General features: G+C 39.3%; 1 protein-coding gene across 25 annotated transcripts in view; it reads left to right on the forward strand.

Moving 5' to 3' along the window:
• Positions 1-25,091, forward strand: part of LOC138637428 (titin homolog) — a 1,151,517-nt gene that overhangs the window by 1,050,513 nt on the left and 75,913 nt on the right. For 23 of the 25 annotated variants that reach the window (XM_069726100.1, XM_069726118.1, XM_069726113.1 and 20 more), the window contains 4 exons: positions 5,373-5,420; positions 8,033-8,080; positions 16,582-16,602; positions 17,034-17,072. In XM_069726100.1, coding sequence (XP_069582201.1) covers positions 5,373-5,420; positions 8,033-8,080; positions 16,582-16,602; positions 17,034-17,072 — 156 coding nt within the window. The remainder of the gene's footprint in view (positions 1-5,372; positions 5,421-8,032; positions 8,081-16,581; positions 16,603-17,033; positions 17,073-25,091) is intronic. The other 2 variants (XM_069726106.1, XM_069726124.1) reach the window with 2 other exon arrangements.

The raw sequence follows: 25,091 nt of genomic DNA on the forward strand, positions 1-25,091 counted from the left end.
ATTCATTTATGCACTTCATTTGTTGAACTTTTTTTAATTTTTGAGTCATCATAGTTGGAAGAATACTCGTTGTTGTATTAAAGGACACCATTCATTTTACCACACATTGTCTAAAAATAAGGAAACTTCCAATAGGGTTTAATTGAGAAAAAAATGCAATTCTGCCATTGTTTTGGGGTTTTGTTTTTACACCAGTCAATACGCAGCAGATAAAACCTAGCAAAATTGTGCTCCATGTCAATAAAATGATGGCCGTACCAAACTAAAACTGTTTTATTTTCTAATCCTAGAGAACCTCCGTAAAGGAAATATGTCAGCATGTTTTTGCAATGTAACTGAGAGCATCATGATGTGGTGGAAGAAAGCCTGAATTATATAGATATAGATAGATGTGACTGGAGTATACTGCATGCTGTATGCTTGATAAAGACCTGTTAGGTCGAAACGTTGCTGTTTGCTGTTTTATGGCTTAATAAATTTTCATATTTGGATTACACCCGGATGGAGCGCTGTCATTTTCCTATCTTCAGACTTCTACGGTCCTAGTGGGTTCCCTGGACTTGGACTGGCGCTCCGGTCAAGTGAAGTGCGGTTAGCCATCTTGCTTGTTTTGGAGTATACTGCAACTCACCGAATTATGTAGATGTCACTTACTTTGCTGATTCAATGCAATCAGTGTTTTATCAGCAGGAGATTATCATTGCAGGATAACTGCCTTTGTGCCTGGCAGTTTAACCACACCCCCAGCACTACAATGTATAAAGTAAGCTGCTAATCAATGGTGTGGGTAGGGTTATACATGTATTTTTTAACCTGAAATGTTTAGCCTCATACCCTGATGAATCCAGTTTAGCTGGTGAAACATATTGGAGCCTAGCAGTCACTTTTAGCTGCTAGCTGGTTGTGTATGAATAATCTCATAATGAGGGTAGTAGTAGCGGCTGCACCAATCCCCATCTTTCAATAAATATTGCATATGAGACCAGGTATATAATTCCATTTGATTAGATAGGTTACTTACTAAGATCCTGGTGATGGATACACACTCACTTAGTGGATTTTAAATTGTCCTTTATTAGTTTGATTAAAAGGTTTTATTAAAGTCTTTAGTTCGGGTCTAATTGCCACTGGCAAACTGTTATTTACATATAGGTTTATGCCCTACAGTAATAGATCAGTTGTAAGTGGTGGCTTTAGCTTCCTTTTGTCTGTTATTTTCTCCAGTCAATGGCCCATATTAGTTGTATTGAAGAGAGTAGTTGATCAAATTACCGTATATACTCGAGTAAAAGCCGACCCGAGTATAAGCCGACCCCCCTAATTTTGCCACAAAAAACTGGGAAAACTTATTGACTCGAGAATAAGCCTAGGGTGGAAAATGCAGCAGCTACCGGTGTATTTCAAAAATAAAAATAGATGCTCCATACCGTTCATTATGGCCCCATAGCTGTGCCATATAGTGCTCTGCACCGTTCATTATTGCCCCATAGATGTACCATAGAAAGGTGGGCCATATAGTGCTCTGCACCGTTCATTATTGCCCCATAGCTGTGCTATATAGTGCTCTGCACCGTTCATTATTGCCCCATAGCTGTGCCATATAGTGCTCTGCACAGTTCATTATTGCCCCATAGCTGTGCCATATAGTGCTCTGCACAGTTCATTATTGCCCCATAGCTGTGCCATATAGTGCTCTGCACCGTTCATTATTGCCCCATAGCTGTGCCATATAGTGCTCTGCACCGTTCATTATTGTCCCATAGCTGTGTCATATAGTGCTCTGCATCGTTCATTATTGCCCCATAGCTGTGCCATATAGTGCTCTGCACCATTCATTATTGTCCCATAGCTGTGCCATATAGTGCTCTGCACCATTCATTATTGCCCCATAGCTGTGCCATATAGTGCTCTGCACCGTTCATTATTGCCCCATAACTGTGCCATATAGTGCTCTGCACCGTTCATTATTGCCCCATAGCTCTGCCATATAGTGCTCTGCACCGTTCATTCTTGCCCCATAGCTCTGCCATATAGTGCTCTGCACCGTTCATTATTGCCCCATATCTGCGCCATATAGTGCTCTGCACCGTTCATTCTTGCCCCATATATGCTCCTTATAAAGCTCTGCCATTACTGCTGCTGCTGCTGCTGCAATAATAAAAAAAAAAGCCATACTCACCTCTCTTGATTGCAGCTCCCGGCTTCTCGTTCCAGCGTCCGGTCCCGGCGTCTCTCTGCACTGACTGTTCAGGCAGAGGGCACCGCGCACACTATATGCGTCATCGCGCCCTCTGACCTGCACAGTCAGATCGCAGAGACGCCGGGAAGACAGAGTGGCGCCGGGAAGATGCAGCGACGCCCGGCGTGTGGAACGCGGACAGGTGAATATAAAATACTCACCTAGTCCTGGCGCTCCTGACGCTGCCCCTGCCTGTCACACTGTCTCCGGGTGCCGCAGCTCTTTTTGTCAGCGGTCACTGGCACCGCTCAGAGGAATGAATGTGGCTCCACCCCTATGGGAGTGGAGTCCATTTTCATTTCTCTAATGAGCGGTCCCACGTGACCGCTGAACAGGGGAAGAGCTGCAGCACCCGGAGACAGTGTGACAGGCAGGGGCAGCATCAGGAGCGCCGGGACTAGGTAAGTATGTCTCAGTGCCCTCTCCCCCTCACCCGCCGACCCTGCCGCCCACCGTGATTCGAGTATAAGCCGAGAGGGGTACTTTCAGCCCAAAAATTTGGGCTGAAAATCTCGGCTTATACTCGAGTATATACGGTAATTTATTAAAAGGCTCACGACTCTGGGATTGTTTTCCTGCTTGAATTTATTTGTGTTCCTGCAATGAGGAGCTACATATTTGTGCCACTAAAGGTTAACCCATTACTTGCCAAATTAGCAATTTTCATTATTATTTTTTTTTTAATGACAGATTTTTAATGATTTGGGTCCTAATGAATCAGAAACATAATTTGCAAAAATTTTTCAAGCACGGATTTTTCAGAAAAGGGCGTCCCAATATTCAATTAAAAATGACAATGACATGATTTCCTATTTCAAAAACCTGACCTGCACATCCAAACATAGACTCAGTGGGAACAGGTGCTGAACCTAGAGTCGCCAACTCGTATATAGTTAAGTAAATAAGGCAGCACACTGCAGCGCTAGAACATACAAACTTGAAATACGAAATTTGAACTGCATTACTGCACTAGAAATATGAAAAATGAGAGCGTTTAGCGCATAAAAATGGCCAATTTTATGTGTACCTGGTAGCCCCTTTACGGCATCTCTCTTATACCAGGTCCTACGCTTGCCTTACCTCGCTGAGAATAAACGTCTCCATCTGAATGGGTACATGTGAATCCTCTTCCTAGACTAAAAATTCTCTCTCTCTATGGAGGGGTATTGCACCTGCTGTAATTAAAACACCTGTAGGCTAGGAGGCGGAGTGCACGATCAGAAGGCTAGAGAATACATTTCAAAAACCTGACCTGCACATCCAAACATAGACTCAGTGGGAACAGGTGCTGAACCTAGAGTCGCCAACTCGTATATAGTTAAGAAAATAAGGCAGCACACTGCAGCGCTAGAACATACAAACTTGAAATACCAGGTACACATAAAATTGGCCATTTTTATGCGCTAAACGCTCTCATTTTTCATATTTCTAGTGCAGTAATGCAGTTCAAATTTCGTATTTCAAGTTTGTATGTTCTAGCGCTGCAGTGTGCTGCCTTATTTACTTAACTATATACAAGTTGGCGACTCTAGGTTCAGCACCTGTTCCCACTGAGTCTATGTTTGGATGTGCAGGTCAGGTTTTTGAAATGTATTCTCTAGCCTTCTGATCGTGCACTCCGCCTCCTAGCCTACTGGTGTTTTAATTACAGCAGGTCCAATACCCCTCCATAGAGAGAGAGAATTTTTAGTCTAGGAAGAGGTTTCACATGTACCCATTCAGATGGAGACGTTTATTCTCAGCGAGGTAAGGCAAGCGTAGGACCTGGTATAAGAGAGATGCCATAAAGGGGCTACCAGGTACACATAAAATTGGCCATTTTTATGCGCTAACTGCTCTCATTTTTCATATTTCTAGTGCAGTAATGCAGTTCAAATTTCGTATTTCAAGTTTGTATGTTCTAGCGCTGCAGTGTGCTGCCTTATTTACTTAACTATATACGAGTTGGCGACTCTAGGTTCGGCACCTGTTCCCACTGAGTCTATGTTTGGATGTGCAGGTCAGGTTTTTGAAATGTATTCTCTAGCCTTCTGATCGTGCACTCCGCCTCCTAGCCTGCAGGTGTTTTAATTACAGCAGGTCCAATACCCCTCCATAGAGAGAGAGAATTTTAAGTCTAGGAAGAGGTTTCACATGTACCCATTCAGATGGAGACGTTTATTCTCAGCGAGGTAAGGCAAGCATAGGACCTGGTATAAGAGAGATGCCGTAAAGGGGCTAACAGGTACACATAAAATTGGCCATTTTTATGCGCTAAACGCTCTCATTTTTCATATTTCTAGTGCAGTAATGCAGTTCAAATTTCGTATTTCAAGTTTGTATGTTCTAGCGCTGCAGTGTGCTGCCTTAATTACTTAATGATTTCCTATTTTGAAAACATTCATTTTACAAACACAACACAAAAAATTGGACCTAATCATAAAAGTTATAAAATCTTAGTTGCTAGAAGCTAAAGATTAGGCGTCCCAAAAAAAAGGACATTGGTAGATAATGGGTTAAGTGCTTATGATGCAATTTTGCTGAGTTTTAGACGTTGCATATTTTTGTTGTGTAACAAACGCAACATTTTACAGCTCCAGCAAATTTTATCGTGTATAAACTGACCTGCGGTAGGTTTTCACATTTTCTTGCGTATACGTGGAGTCTTATGTGCAGACTTTTCCCATAAAATTACATTAGACATGGAAAATCTGCAGATAAAAAACTCACTAAATACTCATTGTGGTAATTTAGCCTAATTTGCGCCATTTTAACATTTATCTTAACAAGCAAAAGTACTTTAAAGGCTTGGCCATTTCACACATTTTTTTGGTAATCTCCAATGTAAATTTTTAGCCTGGGCAATTCCCACCAAAATTAATGTTTTACCTGTGTTTTACAGATTTCTTTGCGTGATTAAAACCGAGGTAACACGTGTGAGTGCAATGCGAGAAACTCGCGCATCAATACCCGTCACTGCCACCGGTGGTTCAGACTGGAGCGTTCAGCTGCATAGAAATACGTGTAGCCGCATGCTCCAGTCCTGAGTGCTGGCGGCTGTGCCGGTATTGATGTACGAGTTTCTCGCATTGCACTCGCACATGTGACTCCGGCCTTACTGTTTAGATCTAGATATACAATTTATTTTCCCCAGAAACAACAGAACAAAAGTTGGAAAAAGAACTTAAGAAAATAACTAAAGGTATGATGTATAAAGACATTATTTATCACTTTTCAATCAAAAGTTAGAGGAGGTCTGTCAGAGCAAATTGAATTTCAACACTGTTTAGTTAAATTAGTACTCAGTTGTGTAATTTTCATATTTTCTTAAATTTACTTGCAATGTTAACCCCTTAATGCTCCAGGATGGTTTTTTACGTCATGAAGTGATTCAGGATGTACGGAGTGGGCTGAAATGCTGACGTGCTTCACAGCCAGCATCTGTCTCTAACAGCAATGCCACTTAGTTCTATTAAACCATTAAATGCTGTCTCCAATTACTGAACTTGGCTGTGCCCATTTAAGTGCCCATTGCAGCCAATCCAGCCTCAGGCTAGGATTCATAGGAGACCTTGATTTTACTAAATACTGCAATACATACTGCGGTTACCTATGGGTAAGGAAAAGTAAGAAAACGTTTTGAAAACTATTAAAAAAATAAAAAGAATAAAAATTCTAATCACCTCCCTCACCAACACCCACCCCTTTCCCCATTTCCCAATTAAAAATAAAGAATCTAAAAATAACAAATATACAAAGTTTAAATAGTTGCTTGAAGCACAGCTTGATCTGCCTTTGTCTCACTGTCCTTAATCCTCTCTATAGGGTATAAATGGAGCTGTAACCTGACACTTCACTATGCTGCCAGTCCTTTAAATGATGTGAATTTGATATGTTTTATTTTGAGAGTGGGTTCAAGGGATAGAGGGAAGGAAAGAAGTGTTTAAAAAAAGGCATATTTCACTTATAAGATACAGTGCCTTGCGAAAGTATTCAGCCCCCTTGAACTTTTGAGCCTGTTCCCACATATCATGCTTCAAACATAAAGATACCAAATGTACATTTATGGTGAAGAATCAACAAGAGGAACACAATTGTGAAGTTGAACGAAATTTATTGGTTATTTCAAATTTTTGTGAAAATTCAAAAACTGAAAAGTGGGGCGTGCAATATTATTTGGCCCCTTTACTTTTAGTGCAGCAAACTCACTCCAGAAGTTCATTGTGGATCTCTGAATGATCAAATGTTGTCCAAAATGCCTAATGATGATAAATATAATCCACCTGTGTGTAATCAAGTCTCCGTATAAATGCACCTGCTCTGTGATAGTCTCAGGGTTCTGTTTGAAGAACAGAGCGCATCATGAAGACCGAGGAACACAACAGGCAGGTCTGTGATACTGTTGTGGAGAAGTTTAAAGCCAGATTTGGATACAAAATTATTTCCAAAACTTTAAACAACCAAAGGAGCACTGTGCAAGCGATCATATTGAAATGCAAAGAGTATCATACCACTGCAAATCTACCAAGACCCGGCCGTCCCTCTAAACTTTCATCTCAAACAAGGAGAAGACTGATCAAAGATGCAGCCAAGAGGCCCATGATCACTCTGGCTGAACTGTAGAGATCTACAGCTGAGGTGGGACAGTCTGTCCATAGGACAACAATCAGTCGTACACTGCACAAATCTGGCCTTTATGGAAGAGTGGCAAGAAGAAAGCCATTTCTCAAAGATATCCATAAAAAGTGTAATTTACAGTTTGCAACAAGCCACCTGGAGACACACCAAACATGTGAAAGAAGGTGCTCTGGTCAGATGAAACCAAAATCGAACTTTTTGGCAACAATGCCAAATGATATGTTTAGCGTAAGGGCAACATAGCTCATCACCCTGAACACACCATCCCCACTGTCAAACATGGTGGTGGCAGCTTCATGGTTTGGGCCTGCTTTTCTTCAGCAAGGACAGGGAAGATTATTAAAATTGATGGAAAGATGGATGGAGACAAATTCAAGACCATTCTTGAAGAAAACCTGTTGGAGTCTGCAAAAGACCTGAGACTGGGATGGAGATTTGTCTTCCAACAAGACAATAATCCCTAACATAAAGCAAAATCTTCAATGGAATGGTTCACAAATAAAAGTATCCAGGTGTTAGAATGGCCAAGTCAAAGTCAAGACCTCAATCCAATCGAGAATCTGTGGAAAGAGCTGAAAACTGCTGTTCACAAATGATCTCCATCAAACCTCACTGAGCTCGAGCTGTTTGCCAAGGAAGAGTGGGCAAGAATTTCAGTCTCTTGATGTACAAAACTGATAGAGACATACCCCAAGCGACTTGCAGCTGTAATCGCAGTAAAAGGTGGCACAGCAAAGTATGGCTAAATAATATTGCACGCCCCACTTTTCAGTTTTTGTTTTTTTCACAAAAATGTAAAATAACCAATACATTTCGTTCAACTTCACAATTGTGTTGTAGTTGTTGTTGATTCTTCACCAAAAATTTACATTTGGTATTTTTATGTTTGAAGCATGATATGTGGGAAAAGGTTGAAAAGTTCAAGGGGGGTAAATACTTTCGCAAGGCACTGTATGTTGTAAAGTTTCTTATATTTGCTCATACTATTGATTTATGCAAAGTTTTTGAAATGATTGTGACCATTAACCAAATAAAGTAAGCCATGTAAAGTAAATGCTCAATCACTGTAAGCTTTAAGCTACAGAATCTTTTAAACTACAATATACTGTATCTTTATATATCCTATCCTATTACTATTATTATATATTATCCTATCCTATTATTATTATTATTCAGTATCACCAATTGCTAAGGTTGAAAAAGAACAAAAGCAACCTAAAAAAGGTAATTTTACATATAACAACTTTTACATGCTATAAATTGTTTTAATTAACCCTTTACATGTTTCATATATAACCATAAAAACTTTTCTGACGCCAGTGGCTACTTCACCAGCTAGGGGCTTGTGGACAGTTGGTAGACATATCACACAAAAGCCCTGAGATGTAACAGCCTTTCAAGGGCCAATCCAAAAGAGTGTATTTTATATATATATATATATATATATATATATATATATATATATATATACAGTGGGGCAAAAAAGTATTTAGTCAGTCAGCAATAGTGCAAGTTCCACCACTTAAAAAGATGAGAGGCGTCTGTAATTTACATCATAGGTAGACCTCAACTATGGGAGACAAACTGAGAAAAAAAAATCCAGAAAATCACATTGTCTGTTTTCTTATCATTTTCTTGCATATTATGGTGGAAAATAAGTATTTGGTCAGAAACAAACAATCAAGATTTCTGGCTCTCACAGACCTGTAACTTCTTCTTTAAGAGTCTCCTCTTTCCTCCACTCATTACCTGTAGTAATGGCACCTGTTTAAACTTGTTATCAGTATAAAAAGACACCTGTGCACACCCTCAAACAGTCTGACTCCAAACTCCACTATGGTGAAGACCAAAGAGCTGTCAAAGGACACCAGAAACAAAATTGTAGCCCTGCACCAGGCTGGGAAGACTGAATCTGCAATAGCCAACCAGCTTGGACTGAAGAAATCAACAGTGGGAGCAATAATTAGAAAATGGAAGACATACAAGACAACTGATAATCTCCCTCGATCTGGGGCTCCACGCAAAATCCCACCCCGTGGGGTCAGAATGATCACAAGAACGGTGAGCAAAAATCCCAGAACCACGCGGGGGGACCTAGTGAATGAACTGCAGAGAGCTGGGACCAATGTAACAAGGCCTACCATAAGTAACACACTACGCCACCATGGACTCAGATCCTGCAGTGCCAGACGTATCCCACTGCTTAAGCCAGTACATGTCCGGGCCCGTCTGAAGTTTGCTAGAGAGCATTTGGATGATCCAGAGGAGTTTTGGGAGAATGTCCTATGGTCTGATGAAACCAAACTGGAACTGTTTGGTAGAAGCACAACTTGTCGTGTTTGGAGGAAAAAGAATACTGAGTTGCATCCATCAAACACCATACCTACTGTAAAGCATGGTGGTGGAAACATCATGCTTTGGGGCTGTTTCTCTGCAAAGGGGCCAGGACGACTGATCCGGGTACATGAAAGAATGAATGGGGCCATGTATCATGAGATTTTGAGTGCAAACCTCCTTCCATCAGCAAGGGCATTGAAGATGAAACGTGGCTGGGTCTTTCAACATGACAATGATCCAAAGCACACCGCCAGGGCAGCGAAGGAGTGGCTTCGTAAGAAGCATTTCAAGGTCCTGGAGTGGCCTAGCCAGTCTCCAGATCTCAACCCTATAGAAAACCTTTGGAGGGAGTTGAAAGTCCGTGTTGCCAAGCGAAAAGCCAAAAACATCACTGCTCTAGAGGAGATCTGCATGGAGGAATGGGCCAACATACCAACAACAGTGTGTGGCAACCTTGTGAAGACTTACAGAAAACGTTTGACCTCTGTCATTGCCAACAAAGGATATATTACAAAGTATTGAGATGAAATTTTGTTTCTGACCAAATACTTATTTTCCACCATAATATGCAAATAAAATGTTAAAAAAACAGACAATGTGATTTTCTGGATTTTTTTTTCTCAGTTTGTCTCCCATAGTTGAGGTCTACCTATGATGTAAATTACAGACGCCTCTCATCTTTTTAAGTGGTGGAACTTGCACTATTGCTGACTGACTAAATACTTTTTTGCCCCACTGTATATATATATATATATATATATATATATATACAGTGTACAGCAGGTGAATTTTTGAACATGTCACCAATTTTCAAAGTAAATATACTTTTAAAGGTGTTGCTGACCTGAAATTCTCACCAGATGTCGGTAATAACCCATCCAATGCACACAGGAAGAAAAAAATCACACCATGCATGCCCATAAATTATGTGTGATACTGAGAAATGACACAGGGAAAAAGTATTGAACACACTTTCTGAAATGTATTTAATACTTTGTAGAAAAGCCTCCAAGATGCCTCCTTTATCGAGAAACTAGTTACGTGTATTGCTCAGTTGTGAATTTGGCTCATTCTTTTTCACAAATTCTCTTCAAATCCTTAAAGTTTCATGGTCTCCTTCTATGAAGTTCCCTTCATAAATTTTCTATTAGATTCAGGTCAGGTGATTGGCTGGGCCATTCTAGCAGCTTAATTTTCTTTCTCTCAAACCAATTGAAAGTTTGCTTGGCTATATGTTTGGGATAACTGTCTTACTGAAATATCCACCCTCATTTCATCTTCATCAATATTGTAGATGGAAGAAGATTTTTATTAAGAATGTCTTAGTACACTTATCTTTTCATCCTTTCTTCATTAACATGAAGTTTTCCAGTGCCATATGCAAAAAAATAGCCCCACATCATGATGCTCCCACCTCCAAATGTCACTATTAATATGGACTTTTTGTGGTTGCTTTTCGGGCCTCCAAACATGGTGTGTATTATGGCATCCAAAGAGTTCAATTCTCCCAGTATTTCACAGGCAATGTTGTTGAGCAAACGATAAACATGATGTTAAGCTTTTTGCTTAGCTTTGGAGTCTTGCGTGGTGAATGTGCATACAGGCCATGGAGATTGAATGCATTACTCAGTTTTCTTCAAAACCATTGTACCTGTTAATTCCAGGTCTTTCTGTAGCTCTCCACAGATGGTCATTGGCTCTTTGCAACTCTTCTGATAATTCTTTTCACTCCTCTGTCTGAAATCTTATGGGAAGCACTTGGTCAAGGCTGGTTTATAGTGAAATGATATTCTTTCCACTTCTAGATTATGGCCTCAACAGTGCTCACTGGAAACTTCAATAGTTTAGAAATTGTTCGTTAAGCAATGCCATCAGTATGTTTTGCAACAATAAGGTTGTGAATGTCTTAAAACAGCTCACTGGTTTAACCCTGTATGAGATGTTTTTGTTTTGCACATTGCTAATGAAACACCTTTTTAGGCCATCAGTTGATCCAGCTGATAATATTATTCACTATTTTGCAGGGTTGCTTTCTAATTACTGATAGATTTCAGGTGGTGTCATAACTTTCCATGGCTTTTTGCACCTTTATGTCTTCATGTGTTCAATATTTTTTTCCCTGTGTCATTACTCATTCTTTTTAATTTATGGGTGTCTATGATTTGATTTCTTTACCTGTGTGGATTGCATCAGTTGTTGCCAACATCTTGTGAGAATTTCATGTCAACAACACCCTTAGAAATATATTTACCTTATTTTTTGGACTATTAGAGGCATTTTTTCACAAGAAAAACTTTTGTTTAACCCTTATCCGGCTGAATAGGTACAATTGTAACTATTCCGTTTTAAAATTGCAATAACTTTTTTTTGAAAAGACGTAGAGGGCTGAAATTTCGTGACATCTCTACATTTTTGGTCCAGAATATATTGGCCAAATTTCAATAAAATATCTCCACCCGCTTCCGAGATAAGGGGTCGAGATCTTTTTGCATCCATAACAAGCTGCATAGGTACAAATGTACCTCATATATTTTGAATGAAGATAATGCAAGGGAAAAAGCATAAATTTTTTTTTAATGATAATGCTATTTAACTATTATAAACAAGTAAAAAACTGTTCATTTACATTATAAAAGAAAATGTAAGAAACTTTTTTTTATTGATTTTCTTTGCAAGTAATGCATGTTGGCTTTGCTACAGAGTGTTCATCGCAAATGGGTTTCACACAAACCACACAAGACTTTCTAGTCTTGCGTTGTTTTCGCCTCAGGTCTCTGCAGACATAGCAACTACCAACAACAGGGGAGGGTCCACGACTACCATGAGGTATTTTGGGGCCAGCTGCTGGCTGCGATGCTACCACAATGCATCGTCCAAGCACCATTTCTACTGCACCTCGAAGAATATGGTTTCTCATTATCATTTTGTTTGTACTACGATCTTCAATTGCAATCATACACAGCTGATTTGCGAGATCTTTCAGGAACTTTCTTCGTTGATCCTTTGCCCTGAAGCTTGGATTGTGTTCTCTGTAGATGATGTAGGATGCTAACCCACTGACATCAATCATATTGTAGAAAAATGCCAAAGTCCAACGTGATGTTCGTCGTTTCACAGTGTACTCTCCCAACATTTTATCCATAACATCAACGCCACCTTTTGTTATGTTGTAGTATTTTATTATCTCTGGCTTGGCTGCTAGTGTCTCTTCAACTTCTCCCGTCATGTGCATAGATGATAGAAGCACGACTGATTTGTTCTTCTTTGGTACATATGAACAGACTGTTGCATCATGATTGTAGGCAAAATTTGTCGAGTATACAGGCCTTTCTTTGGCAGGCTGCATGTTGTTAGGTAGGAACCTTTTGTTTTTTCTCACTGTACCAACTAGTGTCATGTTCCAGGAGTTCAATACCTTAGCTAGTTCCATGGTTGTAAAGAAGTTATCGGTGGTGACATTTCTTCCAGAGCCTTTATACGAGCTCACTAGGTCCAATACTGTTCGTTCTCCAATGTTTACTTGTCGAGGACCATCAGTTGGTTTCCCAGTGTAGAGCTGACCTTGTAAAGGGTAGGCATTTGATGAGTCACAAGCCCAGAAAATCTTTATGCCATATTTAGCTGGTTTTGAAGGTATATACTGGGTAAATTTAGTATGACCTCTAAATGGAAATAATTGCTCGTCGACGGTGATACAATGATATGGCTTGTAGGCTCTCTCCAGATTACTGTTCAGCATTGTCCAGATGTCCCGTATTGGTGCAGCTTTATCTGTTTGCACACGTTCTGCACGTGTATTTTCGTTGTCAAACCTGATAAATCTGAGTATCATCTTGAAGCGGTCACGAGACATGGCTGCACGTATAAGAGGCAGAGCAGCAACATTCCACATTTCCTCCAGATTCTCTTTGTTGGCTCTGTGCACACCAGCAGCAATCAGTATGCCCAAAAATGCATGAAGTTCAGTTTCAGTAAATTGCTTGAATGTTTTTTGTGGTGGCCGTTTGGAAGAATCAGGAAAACGTTGTACCAGTTCGTTGTTGTAAGCATCACAAACTCTCTTGGCCTTTCGATTCGTTTCCCGTAATATGATGTCACACATCTCGGGAGTCATGATGGACTTGAATAGCTCTTTTGCTGTATATAGGTTGCTGATTGCTGCAGGGCCACCTCTTTGTCGTAGGACATTACGAGATTTTGTTTGTGCATTTGGCAGTGGATTACTGCACCATTGAGTTTCATCCTTAGCAGTCCAAATGTCGCCTGCACTTTGAGGCACAGAATCATCCTCAACACTTTCGTCTGATTCGTATTCATTTTCATGCTCTATGACCATTTCTTGTTCAATGTCTGAATCTTCTTCAGTAACATCCACTTGTGGTACATAGTTTTCATCATCAGATGGAACATATGGTTCATCCTCATGCTCAGAATCAGATTCTTCTAGCATTCGCATTATTTCGTCAGACGTAAATCTGTAAATATGAAAAAATGTAAAATAAATAATTTTCCGAAATACTACATTATTGGCTTTTCACAAAATTATACTAACCTGCAAACACGTTTTCTTGGATTATGGCGGAAACTAGATCCAGCATTACTATCACTCATGATGACTTGCTAGATGAATTTTGGCTTCGTATTTTGTGCTGAATATAAATAAAACATCGTAAAACAATATGTAGATACTAATTATTATCCATTTTTCGTATAAAAATTATACCTATAGTGATAAGTTTCATACAAAATATATGTAAGCCAAGTCCAGGCTGAAAGACAATTTGACTGTTCTGTCCCCACATAATGAGAATAAAGGTATAACTGGCTGTTAGATGCTGTGAGACTTTCCTACCTTCGTTTCCAAGAAATTGAAGACTTCACAAGCCTAGAAATGTGTGCTCACAGCAATGAGATGAACAGCAAAATGGCTAATGAGAGGAGGGAGGCAGGAAGACAAGTAGAAGCCACTCCCAGTTTGAATTAACTTAATTGACAGCAACATAAGTGACCAGTAACAACACTGAACAATAGATATCAGCATAACATTTGTAGCTGAATGAACTTTAGTTTCTGAAACCAAGTAAAGTCTTCCCACAGTGGAGGTATATGTGAAGGTACAATTGTACCTATGCAGCCTGTTAAGGTTGTAAAATTATGCAGCCTGACAAGGGTTAAAAGTGTTTTATTTAACAGGGATAGAGCTGCCCTTTACTTCTGTTGTACACTGATCTACAGTATGTAATTGGTTCAGTACAGGAGAAGAACCTACCGGAAAGGAACAGAGGCTGCAGAAGCTAAATAGCTACAGGACCTTCCTCATGAGCAATTTTCTCGAAATTTGAGGTCATGTGACTGACCGCATGACTTGAAAAGTGACTGAGTTGATCAAGTGGAAGATCCTGCAAATGGTCTGCTGCTGCAGCCTCTGTACAGATCCCTATACATAACTGCAGGATGTGGTAATCTATATAGTGTGTGTTTATGTGTGTGTGAGACTTAGGCTGCTTTCACACATCAGGTTTTTTCTTTCAGGCACAATCCGGCAGTTTCAGGCACAATCCGGATCAGTTTTTTTCTTACGCCGGATCCGTTTTTTCCCCATACAGTTGTATTAGCGCCGGATTGTGCCTGAAGGACATGCGTTTCATCCGTTTTGTGCCGGATCCGTCCCTTCAGGCTTTTTTGCCGGACACAAAAAACGTCTCCTGCAACGTTTTTTGTGTCCGGCAAAAAAGCCTGAAGGGACGGATCCGGCAATAAACGCATGTAACGGATGTGTGAATGAACGTATCTGGCGACTGAATCCGTTTTTTATACATTGAGCATGCCCAGAAGCTTTGTTTTTGTTTCTGGCATGAGATCTCTCTCTCTCACCCATGCTCAGTACAGAGAGCCGGATCCAGCTAAAAAACGGATCCAGTGCATCAGTTTTTCACAATTTACACCGGATCCATTTTTTTGCAAATTTGCCGGATTTAGCCTGAAACCAAAAACCGGATGTGTGAAAGCAGCCTAAGTGTGTATATGTGCATGTAGCAGAGTTGTGTATGTCTATATTTCTACATGTGCATGTACTATGCAAAACGCAGCAGAGCAGTGTGTGTATATGTGCATATGTAGCAGAGCTGTGTGTCTATATATGCACATGTAGCAGAGCTCTGTGTGTCTATATGTGCATATAGCAGAGCTGATTGTGTATATATATATATGTGTGTATATGTAGTAGAGCTGTGTTGTGTGTATGTCACTGCAGAAAGACACACAATCTTTATTTTACCATAGCACATTAAAATTTGTGATAATGACCCCTCCACTTTACACTGCCAGGGAATTTTTAATTAATTAGAGAAATGTTTCCAATGGTAAGGTGCATCTTATAGGCCAAAAAAAATAGTAATTAGAAAGTTGGTGGCGTGTTCAATACTTATTTCACCCGCTGTATATACATATACCGTATTTTACGCTTTACAAGACGCACCTGATTATAAGACCCACCTAGATTTTAGAGAGAAAACTAAGAAAACAAATATTTTGAGCCAAATAGTGTGCAAAAACTTTTAATAAAACACTAAAATATTATCTGTGGATGACGCTCTGTTATGGGGGATCTGTGAATTACACTACAGTGCCTGCAGTACCGTGTATTGTGACTACCACCCCCCCATCCTCAGGAATACACCCACTTACAAAGTCACATTTGCAATAAACACTTTGGACACTACAGTACAGTGTATATTTACACTAAATGTGGCTAGAACCCCTAACATCCTTCAGAATATACCCATTTGTAAAGTGTATTCTGAAGGATGATGGGAGTATTTTGCTCACCTTTCTTAAAAGGATCTCGGACTTCTGAGTACCATAGTTGCAACATGAATCAGCACCGGTAAAGAAGCGCTACAGCAAGTGCTGTTCCTTTACGTCTCCTCATCTCGGCATGCTAAGCATGTCAATCTCCGCAAGGAGAAACAATACATCCAAAAATGCAAAAAATGTTCCCTTCTGGTCTTCTGCTAACGTTGGCTGCTCACATCACTGCAAGTTTACCTCTACTGCAGCCAATTACTAGCCTCGTTGGTCTTGTGTCTTCCTTTAATACAGCTAGCTGCAGCAGGAGCCTCTCCCTTCTGACATGTTTGCAGAACATAACGATGTCTAAGCAAGCATTGCTCCTTGACTTATGTTTATTTTATGAAAATGTAGAAAATCCATCAAGCTAAGAAATAGTATTAGCAATCAGAGCTGAATTTATCATTAATTTCCAGTTTTAACGTTCTTCTAAGTATTCTTCCAAATTATTAATTTATATTATATTGTACTGGTCATAATTTTTATTACTGCTGATATAAAGTATTGTTTGACTTTTGTATGTTTCTTTACATTTCTAGTCAAAGTTAAAGCAGAAAAAAGTATGTCATGTTTCTAGAAATCTCTTTAGAATGTTAAATGATGCATTTGGCCTAAATCGGTTACCCGCGTAAACTACCGGCTTACACTGAGCACCATCACCTAATAAATAGCAAGTTACTGCAACAGAACATATCAAGCAAAGATAATGAGCTGATGTGCTTGCATTATTCCATTTGTGAGCTACTGTATGTGACAAGCTGTGCACATGATCTGTTATCACAGCCGGAAGGGGCTATGACATCTGTTTTGAAGGGTTAGCGCATAATATAACAATGTGCTGCTTTCATCTGCTTCTCACATCTGGCTGAGGTGCTTGTCTTTGATACACAAATGATATTTTGACAAATACATAAATGGTTAAGTTGATATTTTAAAAATGTATAATAGTAAATATAGATGTAATAATTATATACATGTATTTTTATTTTAGAGAAAGATACTGAAGATACAAAGAAGCCTGAAAAACTAGGTAAAATAAAACATTACTTATTTTCTCTCTGAAAATAGATTGTCATGATCATTCTAGCTATTTATCACTATTGACAGTAATATGAACCTGCAATATTACCACATTACATAATACAACCAGTTATTCACTACCGCTGTGCTGCACAGGTTGAATATCCAGGTTTATCCTGGCTCTTGGGCAACAAAGAACCAGTTGGCCTCTCTTTGTCTTCATTTTTTCTTTCTCATCTTCAAGCGCTCTAACTTTTAAATTTTTTTGCTTATTTGAGCTGTCAATTCCTATTGGTAAAGCTTTGACATCCAAACAACTTTTTTATTTTTAGTCCTATTTTCGGTGAAATTTGCCAGAACTGTTGGCATTGACTCTATGGATACATATTATAACAGTTTATTAATTTGGACTGCTAGGTATGGCAGTATGTTTTTGATTTGTCTTGTTATTCTTCAGGAAAAGACGGGTGATATAAACTTGATATATTTTTTCCTTTATTTATTAATTCCCCGACTCAACTTTAACCTGCTATTGTTGGTACAATACACTACAATAATGTAGTAAACTATTGTTCTATAATTAAGCCAAGTCACAGACTTTGCTTCATACACAGAGGCCTTCAGTAACCTCTTAAATGCTGCTGTTACAGTTAGGGCCCGCTCACACCACCTTATTATCCACCCAAGTGCAATCCAACAAAACATCTGATCACTCTCAGGCCAATGTTATTCTACGGAGCTGTGCACATGTTTAATTTTTTCCTTGGACCGAGGCGATCAAAAGAAATAATCACAACATGTTCGAGTTTGATCTAATTATTGGATCTCACTCTGCAATGCAAGTCAGTGAGTGTAAATCATCGAACTGCACTTGGATGACATTTAGGTGCAGTTCGATTTTTGTGCACTGACACAATGGAGAAGATAGAGAAATTTTGTTCTCCATGTTGTCCTTTCAGTGTGCTCTAATTCTCCGATCTGAAAGATTGCTGACACTCTGATCAAACTCCTAGTTTATTTAACGTCTTATTTGCATTATTAGCCCGAGTGTCTTGGATGAGAGAATCTACGGCCGTCTGATCCTGCCCTTAGACTCATGCGGTATTGGTACAACGCTGCTTGCACCTGCTCTGTAAGGAGCAGTATCAGCTACTGTGCCTACTCCATATATGCAGTGTGCACTGGGCAGAGAGGGCTACCATGATGCAGAGGCCTTCAGCACTTGCCTAATTTTGATGGGTGGTAGCATTAGAACTGTGTGTATAAATGCTGGAACCCCTAACAAATATTTAAGAGACTTACTTATTCAAATGAAGTCCAAAAAAAGAAGAAACAAAATATACCCGCACTGCTGTCATTCGCGATCACTAATCGGCGTGCTACAATATGCTGTACCAGCCCTTATACCTCCTACTCAATGCATGGGCATAAGGGGTGCTCACCAAAAAGATATGTAATTCAAAAGCAAAAGAAAAAAAAGTGGTTAGCACTCACCAAACCCGATGCTGTAAAAAGTCTTTATTTTGTCATGGACATGGACGGAGAGAACATGATGTCTGGAGGATGACAGCTGTTTCGCGCTACATGCGCTTCCACAGATCCCGATTTTTTTTTTTTCCTTTTGCTTTTGAATTACTTATTCAAATGCTTATTGCTACATCTGTAAATAAAACTAACAAGTAAAATTCTCTTACATCATTTCTTTTTCATAAGCTGAGAGAGTCGTAAAATGAATGATCACCAACACCTTGGGCCTGATTCTTTATTGCCTTTTCACCTATTCTGTCTGCCTTTTTTATGTTTTTAGCCTGGTTTAATTTGCACCTTGCACTTCTTTTAATCTGTGCCCTTTTTATGTATATTTTCACTACCGTTCCAAATTTTGCAGTCACCCAGACAATTTGGTGTTTTCCATGAAAACTCATACTATTATTAATCAAATGAGTTGCCAAATGAATTGAACATCTAGTCCAGACATTGACAAGGTTCTAAAAAAAAAATTTTTTATTTGAAATAATAATTTTCTCCTTCAAACTTTGCTTTCATCAAAGAATGCTCCTTTTGCAGAATTTACAGCATTGCAGACCTTTGGCATACTAGCAGTTAATTTGCTGAGGTAATCTGGAGAAATTTCACCCCATGCTTCCAGAAGCCCCTCCCACAAGTTGGTTTGACTTGATGGGCACGTTTTGCACCATACGGTCAAGCTGCTCCCGCAACAGCTCAATGGGGCTGAGATCTGGTGATTGTGCTGGTCACTCCATTATAGATAAAATACCAGCTGCCTGCTTCTTCCCTAAATAGTTCTTGCATAATTGGGTGGTGTGCTTTGGGTCATTGTCCTGTTGTAGGATGAAATTGGCTCCAATCAAGTGCTATCCACAGGGTATGGCATTGCATTGCAAAAATGGAGTGATAGCCTTCCTTATTCAAAATCCCTTTTACTTTGTACAAATCTCCCACTTTACCAGCACCAAAGCAACCCCAGACCATCACATTACCTCCACCATGCTTGACAGATGGTGTCAGATACTCATCCAGCATCTTTTTAGTTGTTCTGTGTCTCCCAAATGTTCTTCTGTGTGATTCAAACTCCTCAATCCTGGATTCGTCTGTCCATAACACTTTTTTCCAATCTTACTCTGTCCAATGTCTGTGTTCTTTTGCCCATATTAATCTTTTCTTTTTACTAGCCAGTCTCAGATATGGCTTTTTCTTTGCCACTCTGCGCTGAAGTCCAGCATCCCGGAGTCACCTCTTCACTGTAGATGTTGACACTTGCATTTTGCATGTACTATTTAATGCAGCTGCCAGTTGAGGACCTGTGAGGCGTTGATTTCTTAAACTACAGACTCTAATGTACTTGTCTTGTTGCTCAGTTGTGCAGCGGGGCCTCCCACTTCTCTTTCTACTCTGGTTAGAGACTGTTTGTGCTCTCCTCTGAAGGGAGTAGTACACACCGTTGTAGTAAATCTTCAGTTTCTTGGCAATTTCTCGCATGGAATAGCCTTCAAATCTAAGAACAAGAATAGACTGTCAAGTTTCACATGAAAGTTCTTTTTTTCTGTCCATTTTGAGAGTTTAATGGAACCAACAAATGTAATGCTCCAGATTCTCAACTTGCTCAAAGGAAGGTCAGGTTTATAGGTCCTCTAATCTGCCAAACTGTTTTCAGCTGTGCTAACATACTTGCACAAGTGTTTTCAAGGGTATTCTAACCATACATTAGCCCTCTAACACAGTTAGCAAACACAAAGGACCATAAGAGCACTGCAGTGATGGTGTTAGGGCTAGCGAAACCATTAAATAATTATAAGGATGGTATAAGGTGCGTTCGCAGCCCGGGGTCCACTGTACATAGATGGAACCTGCTGCTGAGTAATGAAGGACTATATGGTGGTATAATGTGGATACACACACGGGTTAGCTTCACCTGGTATGAAGGAAGCGAACTCTGTTGCATCACAGGGCCCTGGTACCGCACAAAGAGCACAAGCAAAGAGTCGCAGAACTCTGTCCCAAGACTCAGGGAAAGAGTTCCTCTAGACCTCTTGCGCTCGACACCACTACTGGGGTGTCAGATATTAACAGAACTAATAAACTACTGCACAAGAGTGTGTGCAGTGCCACTCTGGTGGACACCACTAACCACCCAGACTTAGGTCAGGAAAGCGATCTATTAGCGCATGGCACCACATTGGCGGTCACTGCTATCAGACGCTGTATCGTGTGCTAGCTGTGCGGGATAGCACTGTCAGGCACTAGGTAGCTTCCATCATTCGCGAACAGTCAACAACACTAGGGATGGGAATAATTCGGAACTTTCATCCATCGACAGGCATGCAACCACACACACACAATAATAAGTTTATACTAGCGCATGGCCGTGCAGCCATGTGAACCTTTTATAGCAGAAGCTCTCCATGACCTTTTTCAGCAGAAGCTCTCCATGACCTTCCTAGTCCTAGTCCTGCTACAGGACCTGAACCTTTTATAGCAGAAGCTCTCCATGTCCTAGTCCTAGTCCTGCTACAGGACCTGAGCATGTGACCCCCGACCTCCAATCAGAGATCGTCCCTTGGGCATGCTCAGAAGAAGAAAAGCAGGACTTAGTCCCAGGGACGCTTGCTCGCCGCTGATCAGTACTGGTTACAATGGCTGAACATGGCAGGACATCAGTAATCAGCCACACAGTATCAGCTTGAGCCAGTCACTGGGACCGACTTCTCTGCTGAGCAGGCTCCACTGTGACTGGAGGACAACAGGAGACTGCAGCACAGATGGTTTGAGATTCCCCTGTGCAGCTGCGGGAACTCAACACCTAACAGATGGTTGTTGGAATTGGGCTTCTATACACCTATGAAGGTATTACATTACAAACCAGATGTTTGCAGCTAGAATAGTCATTTACCACATTAACAATGTATAGAGTGTAGTTCTGAATGATTTAATGTTAGCTTCATTTCAAAAAATTGTGCTTTTCTTTAAAAATAAGGAAATTTCTAAGTGACCCTAAACTTTTACACGGTAGTGTATATGTGTCACTTAGGTGGGGTTTTTGTTTTCCAGAAAAGTCACAAATTTTGACTCAAATGTAATCCAGTGTCCCCCTTGTGTGATTTTATGTATGCCAGTTATTTTGCCAATAATGTTGCACCATTTAGCTAAAAAAGGACAAAACAGATCACAAAAGAAAAATATAGACAATTTTTTATTTTGCACAAAATTGATGAACTAAATACACCACTTTTCAAAAATTTGGAGCAAAAAAAAGTAAAGACAAAAAAGAAAAAGTAACTTAAAAATACAAATGATGTGTTGGGGTTTTTTTGTTTTGGCACCTCATACTTCAGTATCTTTTTGGAAATATTCCAAAGATCTCTAGGTGCTAAAAACCCATCTCAAAAATGTGCTACTGACATTGACACAAGAAGTATTACAGCACTAATATAGGTACATTTGAGACAGTGTCCAAAAACAGTACTAACTCATCATTGGATGCAAGCGTACATGTAAAATAGGAGATTGTAAGACATGTTCTACATTTAATGAGGCAGCCACAGGAAAGAGAAAAAATAATAAATAAAACCGAATGCTTTTTTGCTTGAGTAGCATTCTTTTCCTATGACACTCTTTTAATACCTTTTTCAAAAGTATTTATGTAAAGAATTATTCACAAAAGTGTAATGATAAGTTGCTAGTTATATATGAACATTTTTCTGTATAGTATGGAATTGCTGGAGTTGTGTTTTATAGCGACAAATAATAAACACATTTTTTCTGCTGTCATGTTCCTTGTCTTAGCTAGAAATGAGTAAATTAGAAAATGTCACAAGCACTTTAACATAGCAAAGTTGTGCATATATTATTGTGTTTAGAACTTGTGCATCATTTAATCAGCATTGTCGTGGTGAAATCTTACTTGATGCTGTGGCAACAGAGAAAAGCAAATGTTAATGACATCGCTTTATCAATGGCTTGAGGCATTTGTTTCATCATCTCTGCAGTTTCGGGAAAATAATTTGTTCATTACTTGAAAACATTCTAAGTCATACATTATGAGTGAAATGTAAAGGAGTTAAAAAATATCAGTAGGAAAGACAATCGTTTCTTCTTTTATATGATGAACTGATAGATGGCAAAAATATACTGTGGCTAGAGTATACATGACATGTAATTATCAGCTGTCTTTCAAGATGTACTTTATATGCTTCATTCATTTTATACTTCACTGTAATTCTACAGCAATGCAGTTCATATACTGTAGTGTTCATTATTTCCAATAATTTTGGAGTGCAAATAGTACTTTGTATCAGGATTTGTATGCGCAACGTTTGTATGTGCACATTTTGTATAATTTTTAAGGCTTAAGGTAGACTTAAGTCCATTGAATTCAACCCATAACACAACATGTTGATCTAAAGCTAGGCAAAAGGCAAAAATCCCATGGGGAGATGCTAATAGCTCCATGCTTTGGGAAAAATTCCTTCCAGACTCCACATATGGTCAATAAGAATATTTCTCTGGATCAACATCCCATCACAGGATCTAGTACCCATAAGAAAGGTATCCAGGTACTCTTGGGAACTTTTGTAATAAATAGTAATGAGCGAGCGTGCTCATTCCTCGAGTTTTCAGAGCATGCTCGGGTGTTCTCCGAGTATGTTGGTCATGCATAATGTACGAGCACGCCCAAGATGCTCTGAGAACACCCGAGCATGCTCGGAAAACTCGAGTAACAAGCACACTCACTCATCACTAGTATTAAATCAACCATTGCAACATTATGTGTCAGAGAGTTCCATGACATCACTGCTGTTGCATAAAAAGAATTGCTCTCTGTGATTATTATTAAATCTTCTATTCTCTAGTTGTAGATGATGCCCCATTGTCACTGTCACAGGCATGAAGTATAAAAAGATATTAAAATTCAGCTCTGTATGCACTTCACAAGGTCATTGATAAATATGTTAAAAAGAAGAGGGCCCAATGCTGCCCCCTGTAGTAGTCTCTCCCTGTTAACTGTAACTCAATCCAAATGTATTCCATTAAAGGTAAACTGTTAGGTCCCCTGTGTTCCCAGAAACACCAACAGTTAAGTGTACCTTTCTAAATACCCAGCCAAGCAGTTCCTTTATTATATTAAACACATGAACAGATCTTTAGAAAAAAGTATGTCTCAAGCCCATTTATGATATGTAAATGAACCTTTTGATTAGTTGATGGGGCATTAATTTTACCAGACTAGTCTGTCCACTTGACATGTTATCATGATAATATGGCATGATAACATGGCTTATAAGAGCCTACATCATCGTCAGCGCTATACAAATCTCATGTGTGGGGCTTTTTGCCCTCACTACTTTGAGCCGCTGATGCCAGGTATATGCGCGATACGCATGATCGGACGTGCAGAAGAGAAACAAAAAGGTTCTGTTCTACAGCAATCCAAATACAGAAGAGTGCCAAAACTCACCGCTTACATAACATTTTCTCCTGTGCTCATTCTTATATACGTCCACAGTAGCTTGAATAATTAATACCAAGTTGACAGCTTAATGTAAAACACTATTAAACCTTATTAAATTGCAGATGCACAAAATTAATTGACCTCCTGAGTCTCCTCTATTCCAACTTCTGCCACCCTGCTTTTCTAGTTACATTGGCCACTAATAAAGCATATATGCATGAGATGAATAATTGACTGTATTTTCCCATGAATAGCCATTGTTACTAGAAAAGCAGGGTAGCAGCCTCATTCAGATAGTAAAGAATCTATAGAGGCTCATTATATTTATTTTTACTCCTCAAAAACACAAAATGCAATACCACACCTCCCTAAAAATGAAATAAAAAGGGATTAAAGTGTATGATATATCCCAAATTGGTATCAGGAAAACCAACAGCGAAATCATGGCTTGCAGACATGTAGAATGAAAATGTTGCAGGTTTCAGAAAATAGAGACACAAACCAATTTTTTTTTCTTACAAAATTAAAAAATTTCACCACTTAAATAAAAAAAAATGTACATAAGTTTGATATTGCTATAATTTTACTGATCTGGAGAATCGTGTTGCAAGATCAATTTTAGCCTGCAATGAACATGATAAAGCAAAATCCCCACAAAAACATAGCAGAATTGCATTTTTTTTAATCATTGCATCTCACTTGGAGTGTTCTTAACATTTTTCAGTGCATTGTATGGTAAAATGAGTATTGGCATTCAAACGTATCACTTTTTCAGCAAGAAAACAAGCGATGGAAGAAAAGGAGGAAAAATTCAAACGTAAAATGAAAATTGGCCGCAAAGATAAAGGGTTAACAACCATTTTCACAGCGGAAGATAAAATGTTAACTGGGCAATTATTAGTACTGAAAGGTCCACCGAGACTAAGCTCATATGAGTGTATAATAAAGCCTTCCAATTTTCATGCAAAAAAGGAAATCATTTTCAACTAAATTGTTATCTATGTGCCATCCTTATGTCGCCCTTTTCATACATCAGCAGAACAAATAGGGATTCCTATG

This window comes from Ranitomeya imitator, chromosome 5 (assembly GCF_032444005.1).
Source record: "Ranitomeya imitator isolate aRanImi1 chromosome 5, aRanImi1.pri, whole genome shotgun sequence".
Lineage (NCBI taxonomy): Eukaryota > Metazoa > Chordata > Amphibia > Anura > Dendrobatidae > Ranitomeya > Ranitomeya imitator.